Raw genomic sequence first — 15,263 nt, forward strand, 5'->3', positions numbered from 1 at the left:
AAACTTACAGGGGTAACATCACATAGGGAACCCAACAACTTTACATTTTCGTGGTAAGTGGAGAGATACTCATTGCTTGGTGTATCTGCACGAAGACAAACATGAGGTAGTCGTAGATTTCAGAACTTGGACTTAACTTACTAACAATCACATCATCGTAACTGGATTTGAATAACTTGTAAGTTTCTTCAAGAGTCAAATACAAGTAGCACTTTTGAAGATTCGATTTTGTGACAGGTTCATTTCTTGCAATAACAGTGTCTTTAAATCCTGGTGTCTGATATGAAATGACATCTCGTTTATAAAATGAACCAATTAACTTAGCCCTAGTTTAGTTTATCAGTAATTACTCCAACAGTTCTTTTGCGACATGACACTCCCATTTTCTAAGGTGACACAACTTCAACAAGACACTTTACAATGGCCTCTTATTTGTGTGGACTAGATGGAAAAGTTCGCTTCACCTTAGCAACAGCTTTTCCAAATGAACTACGAGAGCTATAAACCTTAGTCGGTGAATTTTGTGGTGTGGTTTGTAGTTGATCTTGTTTGATTAATTTGACTTTTAGTCTATACAGTTGTTGCTCTTCTCTCTGTTTTCTTCTATGTTGCTTCAATTTTACTGGATCATTTTGAATATTTTTTTCTTTTACATATTTCGTCTTTCCTTTTGTCTTTTGCTCTTATTCTCTTTGAATTTTTCAAACTATCCTGTCTTCAACTTCTCTCTCTGTGCCTCCTTTCTTTCAGCAGCCGATTTAGGCATTTTCTTTCTGGAGCACAATTGTGCAATTCAGATTGATAGAACATATCCTTGAAGGCCTAAGTCTGAAAATCCATGAACTTTCATAATTGTAATTTTATATGAAAGGGTGGCCACTTTCAGATTGGTTCAGGCTGTAATTGAAATCAGTTGAATAATTCGAAGTTCTTAATTATAGCCATAAGATTAAAATAAAACATTTTTTAAAGTGTTCCCGGACAAATTATTGTATAAATAATACCATCTTATAGAAGCTGTTACTATTAAGTATTTTAATAATTGTGATTTTTTTAGTTCTAGAAGTACATTTATGTCTGCCATATAGCACCTACAAACAGCTGAATTTGTAAGCAATTTAAATTAATTAGTATTAGTCTATAGTTTTAATTGCTACCTTGTTGCTATGTGTAAGTCCTTTACTCTTATTATTGTTGGGTAAGTTAAAGTAAGAAAACCACATAAATAATAATCCTTTCATGGTGAAATAGATCTTTTATGCTATCACCGAAAATATTAAATGTTACAGACCTGACAAACTAATATGAAAAGTATTTTGCTATTATTACATCTCAAATTGGCTATGTAATATTACGCAAAAAAAAATTTGGTCAATGTTAAGTTTCCTATTTTTCTGAGGATTTCTTCATTCAATTGATTTTCGTACCTAGACAATAATACAATAATTTTGAATGTTTTATCAATTAATGTTGACTTAGAATAAATTCTCGAACCTACTTCACTACTGAAATATTTCTTTCACGTGGACACTTAAGACTTCTACAAATCACACCTAACCATGTTATGAATCAAGCTCAGAAGTTTTCTTTGGTATACAACACTTACCCTAAAACCGCATAGAATCCCCTGAACATCGGCAAATATAGATAAATAACAATGAGATTGACCGTAAGCATTACGATAATAATAGTTTGTGTTAACGAGAGGTCTATACTAGTTTCAGAACGAACATTTCTTAGTCACATAACCTGCAGCCTTCGTTATTCGTAAAATAACCACTGTAAAGTGTAAACAGTCCTTTCTTTATAAATATATCACTTACCTACAAACGAGAATACTTCTAAGTGTACATGTGTCAGGAGTACAATAAATGAAGCACTCCCTAAAAGCAAACTCTTTACGAACGTTCCATATTTTCCTTTTTCTTGTTGTATCATTTATATCCAAACAACAGCTTCAGTAGCTAGTTATTTTAATTATTTACACCTCTATTGTTAACCAATTTTTATGCCATACGTTTGTTTCTTTGTTTACTCATACCTCACACGTTTTTTATCACTGCATCTTCACAATAACAATATATACATATACCAACACTAAACATCGACATTATCCTCCATTTTGAAAATTGTTCGTACAATCGGAGCGATCACTGCCGGTTGAATCGTGCTCGTAATTTCGAAATGTATTTGCTGTAACAACTTATTAGTTTGATAGGCTAATGACCTCGACACGTTTATTACAAGACATGAAAACATTCTTTTCATGATCCAAGACTCCAAGTATCACAACAGAAAATGTGATGGGATGCTGTAGTTCGTGGCAATATTTTATTAAAAATTTCACTATCGAGATTTGTGCAGATATACGTATACCCACCACAAGCAAATCTTAAAACACGTGCCATTAACTTAAATTATTTCATTTCATTCATTTACTGTATTCAACAGATTTTACATTACATTACATTACATTACATTAGCATTCTTCGCCATATTAGCATTGAAGCTTTAACACGTGGAACAAGTAAACATTTTACACAATTACTATTTTGGCGAGATGAAGTGAGGCCGACGATTCGCCTAACATTTGCCATATGGTTTGAAAAACATAACCAGGTAGTCAGCCCAAATGGAGATAGACCACAGCTCCGTATCAGCAGGCTAGCTAGCCTGCCGACTGAGCTACTTTGGTGGCTGTACAAAAAATATACTGTGCATAGACGTAGATGATTCAATTTACAAATCTAAACAATTATTCATGAGTTGAGCTATAAAAATATAAGGCAATATCCAAGAATCAGTCGCTGTTTTTTCCATCGATGACGCGATATATGAAGTCGTGTACGATTGCAAGACTGAAAACTATGAATTTAATCGGGGGCTACAACCCCGCTACCACAGCTTTTCTTTCTCTCACCTTACACCATTTCACATCTCTCCCTTCCTCACATATTTGCGTCTACTTCTCTCTTCTCCCTCTAACTTACTTTATTCTAACTACTTTATATTAAATTGGAATAGCCTACCTGACTTAGGCTACCTTTAAATACGCTGGATTCGATCCTAGGACCTTTCGTTTAGTGAACCATTATCATAGCCGTTACGCTACCAATTTGTTCATGAACAAACTCTTAAAAATTATAATTACGCACAATTAACATCAAATACTTCCAAAGATTTTAAACATATGACTTTATTATTATATTATAGAACTGAATTCATTAGTTTGCTATTAACCTTATTATAGTTAATGTGGCAAATAGATAAAAAAAATTAATTAATTTAATATTATACAGGGAACTGATATGACATAAATTAAAGCATCGCTACCGGTATCTATTTTACTTTCTCCGGTACACTGACAGTGTAGAATATTGACATCAACAACCAGTGAGCAGGTTATACATTTTGGTAAACTTGTAGGTGCGTGTTACGCGCGTTGAAAAGTACGAAACTTTATCCATTAGCTAACAAGTACAAATTCTTGATGCGGGTAAGGGAATGTCAGTGCCGGCAACCAGAATGTGTAAAACCTGCTTTCTTTGTGCGCGTACTCTTTCTACTGACCCAGACAATACATGGACAGAGTGATGACGCAATATCCATCCCATGCTTTTTTTTTTATGATCACACAAATTGTATGTTACCGAAACGCAGTGTGTTAAAATTTGTGTATGTTCATATTTATCTTTAAAATATGCATGTTTAAGCCTGCAATCGATTTAGAAGAACGTAAAACATACTTCAGTTCTGTTTTGCTTATCATGTGAGAGCAAACAAAACACGCATTTGCATATAAATTCGATGTCTAATTATCAATTACCCACTGGAATAGCTCAGCCAGTACTAGCATTTGGCTACTGATCCACAGCTGCCCTTGTACGTGTGTTCAATTCCTTTTTGAGCATATTAACTGGTTGGGTTTTACCGAGGTTTTCCCCAAACGTTGAGGTAAATATTTCATTTAGGACCATCTCACTATCACCAATTTAATCGACGTCAGTAATAGTTGATACAGCATTGCTAAATGAGACTAAAAATTCTTATAAATGATGTTTATTCATTTCAATGCGATATTAGGCCTACTATTTTAAATTCGGTTCGAAGTTTTTATTTTTGTATTTCTTCATTGAATTAGTGTTCTATTCTTAGATATCCAAAAAGTCTATAAAATTGCAATTTGCTATATTGTATTGTACTTTATACTCTGACATTAGGAGTAACAGATTCTGTAAATATCAATTTATTAAAAATTACTGCAAAACATATATTAAACTGACTTTTTAAACCCTCTTTTTCTCTTCCTCATAAAACCGAATCAAGTTCTAATTAAAGATGCCTGGCTGCACGATTAAGAACTGACATTTTGCCTACCATTACACACTGTTCACCTCGTACTGAAAGGTTCTAATTTGAAGCAAATGCATTGCTTACCACTCAACAGCACAGTTGTAATTCATATCTCGCCATCCTATTATAAGCTTGGTCAACTAGTACCGGTACTATGTATTAATAATTATGTAGTACATATTTTGTATATTATTTTATTATTCCACATGTCAAAGCTACAATGCTTGAGTAAGACTTATAGAATAGACCTACAATAAATAAATAAAATGATTTGACTGCTGATCTGGAGTTGTGCTCGGGCATGGTTTCTATTGCTGTTTGGACTGACTACCTAGCAGTGGCGGCTCCTGCATATTTCTTAAGAGGAGGAAAGAAGTTAACAGCGCAAAATGACACCTTCTTGAGAGAAACAAGCTACAAATTAGCCTATATGCATACATGTAAGACCATGTAGTGTTAGGGTTGGCCTTCCATTTTGTATAGCAATAATCTGTTTTTGTAAACTGAGTTTCCTAAATTGTCCAAAATATAATATGTTTTCACTTCCATTCATTGTTGAATAATTACAGAAATTAACAATTACAAGGAAATTCACAACCTCGCAGCATTTTTCACGCACACTACAGCATCACGCGTGTTGGAAGAGACCGGCTACTAACACGTAACCGGAACCGTTTTACGGAAATGGGAATAAGAAATAATCTGTTAGGAAAGCGAGAACACTGCATCCACCCACGTGGTCTGTGTTGCCAGATGTACATTTTACAAGTTCAGTATCAAATGCTTTTGAAGAATATCAGTTCTTGTAAAGTCATACTACCATTATTGTTCAAAGCTGCCGATGACTGATTAATTTTTTTATGTTAAAAATAATGTAGTTTGCAGTACCTTCAATTTCAAATATATTTGTACAAAACTGACAACTTGGCTGTTGTCCTGTCTAGTAGAAAATGAATGGAAGTGAATTTCACAGAAAAAGATCTGCAGTACTAACTTAGAACTACTTCCTCTTTGTTTTATATAAATCCAACTTCAACTTTCAGATATCCTCCAAAGTTTCAAACCATGAACATAGATTATATAAAGTGCAATAAATATATTTTGATTTATAATTTTTAAAAAAGTTTATATGGTGTCTTTCATAGCTTTACGTTAAAACTGTTTTTATTGTGTCTCCTCCTAGATGTGTTATAGTCTGGTTGAATGCAGCACCGTTAGATGGGAGCGGTAGCGAGCTTGCTGCAAGACCAGTCGGTTTCTATTTCCCGCCCATGCGCTGATTCAGAGGAGGATCTCCTCCCTATCCGTTCATTTACTTGCTTTAAAACTCTGCTTCTTTCTCTGGCCGCTAGCACACTGTTGTCTACTGCAGTTAACTGCAGTAAAGGAGGAATGGATTGACTTTCCTCCACACAAACAATCTCGCATCTTTCTCACAGTTTTCTAGCAGCACATGAGTGCGCGTGGTTTAAAACTCGATCAACCGAGGTTTTCTTATAGCTGTGAACTTAAAAATTATCGAATCTTCCTCGAATTTCAAGGCATATATTTCATTTGGTATTTACTTTCAAAAGAAGAAAAATGTGAGGAGGACGTTACTTCCTTCCCTCCCCCGAGGAACCACCACTGCTACCTAGTTGGATTTTTCCGAGTTTCTCCCCAACTGTAAGACGAATATCCGAATGTCAGGCAATTAATGGTGAATCCTCTGCCACATCTCGCCAAATATCACGTCGCTCTCACCAAATCCATTCACGCTAAATACAGTGTTGTTAAGTGGCTGAATAAAAAAATAAATAAAAGCGAAATATGTACTGTTTCCTTATCATATGAATTCTCATGTAATTCACATCCATATGTTGAAACTGGTTAAAATCAAAATATCTCTTGTTCAAAACATTAAGAAACAGTATCGTTAAGTTAGTTACACTGAGTTTTAGACAGACATCTCTCTCACTGGTAGGCTGTACCCCAACAGGGGCACGTGGGAGAGAAGGAATGAGTGCCACCCTCCTTCTCTTTCCAAGTAGTCAGCTCTGCCAACTTAAATATTGCGGATATTTTACTTGAGAGGCAGACCAAAAAATGGGGCTGAAAATTAACGAACAGAAGACTAAGTACACAATTGTTGGATGTAAAAAACAAAAAAGGGACTTGACAACAACAACCCATTTAAAAATTAATCAATATAAATTTCAGAGGGTCTCTAGTTTTGTATATCTGGGCTCACTAATCAATGACACTAATGATATTAGTGAAGAAATTGATAGAAGAATTCAAAATGCCAATAAAGCATATTTTGGATTATTGAGGCACTTTAAGTCAAGACTTCTTACAAGAGAAACAAAATGCAATATTTATAATGTTTTGGTGAAACCTGTATTAACATATGGCAGAGAAACGTGGACCCTCTCAAAGACTCATATGTCAAGATTGAGATCCTTTGGAACCAAAATTCTAAGGAAGATATATGGCCCAATATGTGATAATGGAGAATGGCGAATAAGATACAACTTTGAACTTTACCAACTATACAAGTCCCCTGATGTGGTTACAGTCATTAAAATATCAAGATTAAGATGGGCAGGACATGTGCAAAGGATGGCAGATCATGAAATACCCAAGAAAGTTATGGGGAATAAATTTGAAGGAAAAAGGAGTGTAGGACGACCAAGACTGCGATGGATGGATGGAGTGTTAGAGGATCTAAAGAAAGAGGGAATTAAAGGATGGTGGTTGGTTGCCAGGGACAGAGATGCATGGAAGAGAGTTCTAAGGGAGGCTGAGGCTCAAATTGGACTGTAGCGTCGATGATGATGATTTTACTTGAGAGAAGTAAAGATGATCAAGTACCCCAAATATATTGTAGTTTTATGTAATATCAAGCAATAATATGTAATAAGGGGCAAATATGTAAAATTATATTTCAGTATATCGATCCTAGTAACACAATTCGTAAAGATTTGTAATTTATAGATGGGTAGATTGAAGGGAATAGAATAGGCCTATGTACGAGGCGCGTCCATAACGTAACTTTCCCACTTGTCCCACAGCTAGCAAACCATATGTTGTGCAAAGCGACTGCATGTACGTGATGGAGTAATGTCCTGGCATGGCGCTTGCACTAGCGGAACTTCCCGAGTGCTCTCAGTAGCTTCGTGGCATTGGTTGATGATGGACGCTCCTATTCCAGCTCCCGCCGCATGTGAAGTGCGATCGGTGATAAAGTTTTGAATGCACAGGGCATAGCACCGATTGAAATTTATCATCAGCTGTGCCAGGTCTATGGGCCTAACGTCATGAGCAAGCAGATGGTGCGTTGCTGCACAAGGTCGTCTGTGATGATGGTTGGCCTCCCACTGCACTGCTCGTCATGCACATTTTGGCGTCCTGCTGAAAATTGTCTACAGCAGCAATGCACCTTGTATTATGATATATATTTTTTTCAAAAAGGAGCTACTTGCATAGGTCAAGGATAAGAGGCTGGTTCACTAATCCAAGGCTGCGATTGGGGTGGGTTCGTGTCCTGCTTGGACTGATTATTTGGTTAGATTTTTCCGAAGTAGTTCACAATTGTAAGGCAAATGTCAGGTAATCCGTGGCGAATCCTGGAGCCCATCTAGTTCAAATGGCATTTTGCTATCACAAACTGGGGCAATGTTAGATATCCTCAAAGTTAACACAGCATCGTTAAATAACTTAATATAAAAGCTGGGATAACTCACACTGATCTTAATGAACGAGGATAAACAGAATAATTTCGAAGGAAAAATTGTTCCGGGGCTGGGTATCGAACCCGGGACCTTTGGTTAAACGAACTAACGCTCTACCAACTGAGCTACCCGGGAACTCTACCAGGCATCGATCCAATTTTTCCCCTTTGTATCCACAGACCTCAAAGTAGGCTGACAACCGTCAAGCAAGCAGCCAACATTGAGTGCACACTAACTCTGTGTGACTTAAATTGTGATTTTCTGTTAACGAACAGTGATGAGTATTATGCAAATCAAGCTTTCATGTATTACTCACTGTAAGTTGATTTGAATAATTTCGAAGGATAAACAGGTTACAATATTATGGATGTAAAGTAGGAAGTGTATAAAAATTGAAAGAAATATGATGTAACAAGTATAAAAAATATATAGTCATTCTGGTAAACTACACACACATAAACATTGTAAATATTACAGTATAAATTTACATATCCTCTTATAATATGTATGGAGAGTGCACTTTGATTAGGATCTAATATTCTAGTGTAACACATTTCGTCTTCATGTATTCATTCAAGGCTTCTTCACCTGAAAATGTGAGAAAGTAAAATCAGATTAAACATAAATATGAAAACTGTAACCTACATATTACAAACAATTCTATATACACATAAGTGAAATATTACACATTGGCCGTTCGGGAACAGTTAATGAGCTCAATTCGAAACCTCCCCTCAAACTGCGGACTTCAGTCGATCTCCACAGTAGATAGGAAAACATTAAAAATTAGCTGCCCATACTAACTAATATAAGATTGCGAAATTAAAGTTTGAATAAAATATTACGGAAAAACGTTCTAGTGTCTGGATGTGAGTAGATAGTGCTCAGAGCTGTTGGAGATTTTAGTGTACAGAGTGTCTGATTTAAGCATTTCATAAATTTTTATGAATCACTCACAACATGACTACGAGTGGACACACAATATTTTTCGTCTTTGAAATTATCTAACTCGCAGTGCCGTATTTTAGTTTTAGTAACAAATGAAAACTGCTAAAACAGTGGCGGCTGGTGGTTTGAAAATATGGTGGTGCACAATGAATATCAAAGGAGGAGCTAAACATACTTTACTTTAAAGTTTAAAACTATGTATACCTGAGGGTGTATACATATAAAGCTAATTTATATGCAATTAATAAGTAAAATGACTAAATACAAGCATATTTATACAGAAAGTCCAAGTGGAAGAGGTCGTGGGCGGAGCTCTCTATATTGTGATTTCCCTCATGAAAAACATTTGAGCACAGAATCGTTATCAAAATGCTACCAAGTACCAAGTGCAACATTTTCGTTCATAAAATTCAAATGCAGCTTTCGTAGGCTGTCGGGAGATAGCAGCACTTATTATCAGAACAACAACTCTTAGAAATTTAAAGCAAAATACAAGCTCCTTTATGTATTGTGCCATTTGTGTGCATGTAGATTGAGAAAGTAATATGCGAAATATGAGACTGTCCGTTGCACAAGCCGAATGAATACATTTCTCATGCTTATTACTTCGGACAAATGTCTAGTTGAAACAGATACTTTCCCAGTGAATTTAGTTCCTTCTGCACTGATGTTGGTGTCCATGTCAGGGAGTGCGACAAACCGTTCTCAATGAGGAAAGCAGTAAACCACGCCTCTAACCCCCCTGTCCCCGCACTAGCCGAACATCTCTATAAACTACCTTCCTTAGGTTTTCAACGTCTTGCAAACCAAGAGGCTCAGAGGCTTCTGCAGATGAACAAAACAAGACGCCAGCTGCAGATAGTCATGAATGAAAATTGTAAAATAAAATTATATTTTTAATAGTAACAAAGCCGGGAGATTAGGAACATTACTGGGGGAGGGGGTGTACAAACCTGCAACCCCCTTGAGAAGCCGCCACTGTGCTAAAATAATAAAGTCACAGATGGGTAGACTAATTTATATATTGATTCATACGATGCATTTGAGTAATGAAACAGTCATTTCTAATACTCGGATATCTCAAGGTAGTCCATGGCTCTTAGATTGATATGAATGTTTTACAGCCTGAAAGGGTTCGATCCAGGGTTTGAGCCACAGTCGCATTTGTCGCATTTTGCTACTCGACTTCTAAAAATGCAACACTTTCAATGTAAATGTGCAAAACTGCGACAACCACACTGGACTTCAGAAACGAAGATGGCAGTGGAGAAAAGGAAATCAGAGATGTGTTTGAACTAATCTGAATTTAAATGAAATGCTAATTGCATGAGCAAAAGAAGGAAAGAAAAAAAGAAAGTTATTGAGCAATAGATGTTCAGGAATGGATTTCAAAGTGTTGGAGTAATTCATGTAAGTCAACAAGTTGAGTGAACAATTTCTTCTAATCGATTTATACAATTCCATCGCATACTGTAAATTGTGAGCTAGGATTTAGTTGCACGAATCTTGTAAAAACTGTAATTAGAAACCGTCTTTCAGTAAAAAGAGTCATCACTCTGCTAACAATAGATCGTAAAGAATTTCAATGTTTAGAGTGCCCATAAAGTAACGTATTTTAATGTGATATAAATTCAGCAGTAATTGATTCTAAACTACCTACGTCTAATGATTTATGTACATAATTATATCTAGAGTGTGGTAAGATTGATTGAAAGTAATAAAACTCCAAGAAAACAAATTACATAACTTTTTGTTTCCGCAAACCTTATTAATTTAATTTTCTGTACAATTATTTAGAATGTTGAACAAGCTTTTCGCAATTTGTACAAATATAATTTTTTATTTGTGCATTTTTGGGACAATTATTTATTTTCTAGCTTAAACCCTGGTTCGATCCCCAGTTCGTCTTTCCGTATCTATCTTTTAATCTCGAACTCCGATTCCAGGTAGCTCTTGAAGATTCTAGTTAATACACTTAAGGGGAGAGGATGGTATTTTTTGGTGAAAAATGAGTAAATTAAACAAATTCTTTAAAATATTCTTTGATATGTGTGGAATGCATAGCGCAATATTTTGTGGGTATTGGTGCCCTTATCAGATGTTGAGATGATGCCAATTTAAACTTCCTGCGTTATGGATGTTTAAATCACTCGCCTCCTTTTATTGTTGTTTCCGGTAAATGGAAATAAAAAAAAAATTTATTTCTTTAAAATACTCTTTGATATGTGTGGAATGCACTGCATAACATTTCGTGGGTATTTGTGCCCTTATCGGAAGTTGAGACGCCATTTTTAAACTCCCTGCGCTATGGATTTTTAAATAACTCGCCCCCCCCCCTTTTATCGGTTTACAGTAACTTCATTGTTTTGCTACACTGCCAGACAAAAATGGATATAACTTCTGAACTATTAAAGATACATGCATGAAATTTAAAACACACATTCTTTAGACTATTAGGAAACTTTTCTCTGTAACAGAATTTTGTTAATTGATTTCATTTTAAAACTACGTCCGTTAGTTTGCAAGAAAGGAAATCAGAAAAGTGTTATTAAATTTTAATTGTTTATTTTACAAACGTAGGGACAAATATCAAAATTCTGTTACAGACAGTTTGTAGAGCATACTTTTGCAAGTACATTGCAAAAAACTGGATGAATCTACCTTTAAAAATGGTTTAGATATATCGGTTTTTAGTAAAATCCTGCATTGGGTATATTTTTTTCAAATCTGAGCCCCCAAATAATTTTTTTTTCAAAATATTTATTTTTGGTTGAGTTGCTACAGCTATGAGCTCTCTACATACAAAAAATTAATAGTTTACACCAAATAGGAAAAAAGTTTTAAAAAATACCATCCTCTCCCCTTAATGTATTTCTAAAAGGCTCAGTGCTACTCTAAATTCTTCCTGGATGATGTTTAGGTTTTATACAGAGCTTACAAAAATTATATGTTTTACAGTTTTTTGTAGACAATTCCAAGCATGAAAGGAAATGAGCCAAACTGTTACATGATAGGTCTATAGACTAATAAGCAATATATACATTAAAAGTATTATAATATTTGATATACCGGATACAGTAAACTACAGCAAATAATACATATAATAAATTTTACACGATTTAAGATTATTTTTAAGAAACTCGTCGATTATTTTTAAGAACTCGTTGATTGGAGCAAAATTATGGACAGTTAATTTAATATTTATCTACCTGCTGTGGAGATTTGTGTGAGGAGTTTGTGGGGAGATTTAGACATGAGTTCATTGACAGTTTCCTTATTAGCATTTAGTTTGGATGAAAAATTATAAAGAAGTGAAATGAAATTGCAGTGGAAATACATATTTTACCTAAATCTTTGCCGAAACCAGACTGCTTGAATCCTCCAAATGGAGCAGCAACATCCGTCTTATTGTAAGTGTTCACAAATACTGTTCCTGCATCAATTTTCTCCGCAACGTACATGGCTCTATTGATGTCTTTTGTGAAGACACCAGACGCAAGTCCGAACTCTGTATTGTTGGCTCGTCTTATAACAGCGTCTATGTCACTAAAAGAGAGAAAAACACACTCAATGTTAACTTTAGAGGCCATCAATAGCCCCACATCCAGTGGTTAGTATTTCAGAATTAAAGAAATATACAAATTAATAAATAAAATCCAAGAATAAAAATATAGTACTTCAGTGGATCCCAATCCACTGTGGTATTTGTGTAATGAGGAAGCAGGCAAAATTGAAAAGTTTATTCCTAGAAGGAAATCAACAGTGAAAAATGGAATAGTTTATTAAAAGAGTAGCGTGGTAACACCAAAGTTCAAGCCTTGTGCTGCAAACCGGAAGGTTGCCAGTTCGATTTCCGAGGAGGTCGTGACTTTTCTCCATTGATCTATTCCCTCCAGCCACACAATGACCCTGAGGTTCACTCAGCCTCTAACAGCAATGTGTACCAGAGTGAAGGCAGCGAGCACTTACATTACATTACTAATGTCGATCGCCGGTAAAGAAGGGAATCTTAATCTCTTGCTATCCATGTCCTGTAATAGGGATAATTTTACTTGTTACGTGGGGTGTAACTTTAATAGTGGTAACATTGCTGTAAAAGCGAATCGAGAAGGAGTTAATTGTTGTCACTTCTACCACATGTTAGTGTATGTGTGCCCTCCTCCCCCCTAAAAGAACTCTTCCGTCCAACTCATAGCGCGTATGCACTGTGGACAGTTGAAGTTAGTCTCCTGTTAGTTACAACTCTAAGCGGTTGTTTTGCCATATTTACAAAGCAGGAACAGCGATCTTGGCTGAAAATTCAATCTGCCCGTGGTTGTACAGCACGACAATGTCATGATGGTCTTGTTGAGGCATGTGGATAGACGGAGGACTGTGGCAAGGTGGGTTCGAGCCTTTGAGGGGCGTGACCGCGTGGAAAACATGGCTCGGCGGGGTCATCCAACTGTTAGTGAAGAGGAAGTGCAAGCTGTTTCCACGCTCTTAGACAACGATCGACGAGAGACGGTACGTGAATTAGCCCAGGAGATAAAAATCTCGCATATGACGGTGTTTCGTATTCTAAAGAATCGCCTAAAAAATTAGAAAAATTGTATCTCGGTGAGTTCCCTAGGATTTGACGGAGGCACAGCAATGGATATGATGCGACACCACTCAAACTCATTTGGAGCATTATGATCGTGAAGGAGACGCCTTCTTATAACGTATTGTTGCGCTTGATGAGACATAGGCCAGGTCATACGAACCTCTACTTAAGCACCAATCAAATGAGTGGCGTCATTACAGGTCACCATGCAAAACAGTGGAGCGTCGTACCCCTACGAATGTGAAAGTTATGCTGATTGTTGTGTATGACTGTGACGGCGTCATTCTAACACATACCATTTCGAAAAGACAGAATGTTAATGCACAGTATTTCCGTCATTTTTAGGAGCATAATCTGAGACCAGCATTGCGAAGAAAGCACCACACATTTTGCAGAACCCTCCCGTCATTTTGCAGGATAACACAAGGGCACACACGGCACACCCTGTAGCTGATTTGTACCGCTGGGGATGGGAAGTGCTTTTCCATCCACCGCATTCACAGGACTTAGGCTCCTGTGATTATGACTTAATCCCAAAGATGAAGGAACCACTTCGTGACGTTCGATTCCGGACTGTTCCCGATATTCTGTAGGCAGTAGGGCGGTCCATCAGACACATCAACAGAACAGGAGCTGCTACAGGGATACTACGACTTCCACATCGCTGGCAACGAGTTGTAGACAATGCTGGTTACTACATTGAAGGACTGTAGAAATTTCACAGATGTATCACTTGTATATTCGTAATAAATAAATAAATAGTTGCCATTATTAAAGTTACAACCTGTGTAGTTAAAAGAGTAGTCTTAAATAGATGTACAGGAAATCAGTAGGCCCCGTTGAGAAGAAAAGAGGATCTACTCATTAAATATTTTGCTGGAAGAAGATCCGCTCACTTAATTCACCGTATGTGGTTCATGCATTACACCCCATTTTTCTCTTGCTGCTACAATGATTCTAAGCCAGTGAATCCCTAATAATTAGGTAAGTAGTGAGGGAGCAACATCTTGGCCTGCTCGTTTTCCTAACTTCAATCAATTGGATTTTTATTTATAGGAACATTTAAAAGCAATTGTGTTCAAGACCTATTGAGAAAACTGAAATTCTTTGTCAGCGTGTTGAAGAAGGACGTTAGCAGGTACAACAGATACCTGGAATATGGAAGAGAGTAAGACAGTCTATGATGCAGTGCTTAAAAAACTGTATTATAACTCATGGTGGCTACTATCTGTAGAATTATGCATATATTTTGTAAACAAGATGTAAAAATAAAGTTGTAATAAGCAAACATGTACGAACTAAAAAGTACCAAAAATAAAAAAGCGAAATTGAATCCATTTTTATATGAACTTCTGTTTTTAGGTTCTCTATTCACTTCCCACCGGTTTCCCACATATTAATTAACACAGTTTCTTTTAATTGGTTTATTTTATGACACTTTATCAAGTATGGTGGTTATCTAGTTTCTGAGTGAAATTAAGGTGATAATGCCAGCAAAATTAGTCCAGGAAAAACCCCGAAAAATAGTTCAATCAGGTAACTTGTCCCAAACAGGATTTTAACCTGGGCCCGCTCATTTCATGGTCAGACAAGCTAACAACCGTTACTCCACAGCAGTGGACTGTGTGTGTATATGTGTTTTTTATACAGAGTTAGTTAAAAGT

General features: G+C 36.2%; 2 protein-coding genes across 4 annotated transcripts in view; both read right to left on the bottom strand.

Moving 5' to 3' along the window:
* The window catches only part of lgs (BCL9 domain-containing protein legless), a 111,995-nt gene extending 109,835 nt beyond the window's left edge, over positions 1-2,160 (bottom strand). For 2 of the 3 annotated variants that reach the window (XM_069838329.1, XM_069838326.1), the window contains exon 1: positions 1,824-2,151. The gene's annotated coding sequence lies outside the window, so the exon portion shown is untranslated. Of the gene's footprint in view, positions 1-1,823 lie in introns of all 3 variants that reach the window. The other variant, XM_069838328.1, reaches the window with a different exon arrangement.
* Positions 2,161-8,473: 6,313 nt separating this feature from the next.
* LOC138708120 (cytosolic 10-formyltetrahydrofolate dehydrogenase) overlaps positions 8,474-15,263 on the bottom strand; it is a 60,180-nt gene continuing 53,390 nt past the window's right edge. The window contains exons 15-16 of the mRNA XM_069838330.1: positions 12,361-12,560; positions 8,474-8,654 (exon numbers count right to left, since the gene is read on the bottom strand). Coding sequence (XP_069694431.1) covers positions 8,599-8,654; positions 12,361-12,560 — 256 coding nt within the window. The 3' untranslated portion in view covers positions 8,474-8,598. The remainder of the gene's footprint in view (positions 8,655-12,360; positions 12,561-15,263) is intronic.

Source organism: Periplaneta americana, chromosome 10 (assembly GCF_040183065.1).
Source record: "Periplaneta americana isolate PAMFEO1 chromosome 10, P.americana_PAMFEO1_priV1, whole genome shotgun sequence".
Classification (NCBI taxonomy): Eukaryota; Metazoa; Arthropoda; class Insecta; order Blattodea; family Blattidae; genus Periplaneta; species Periplaneta americana.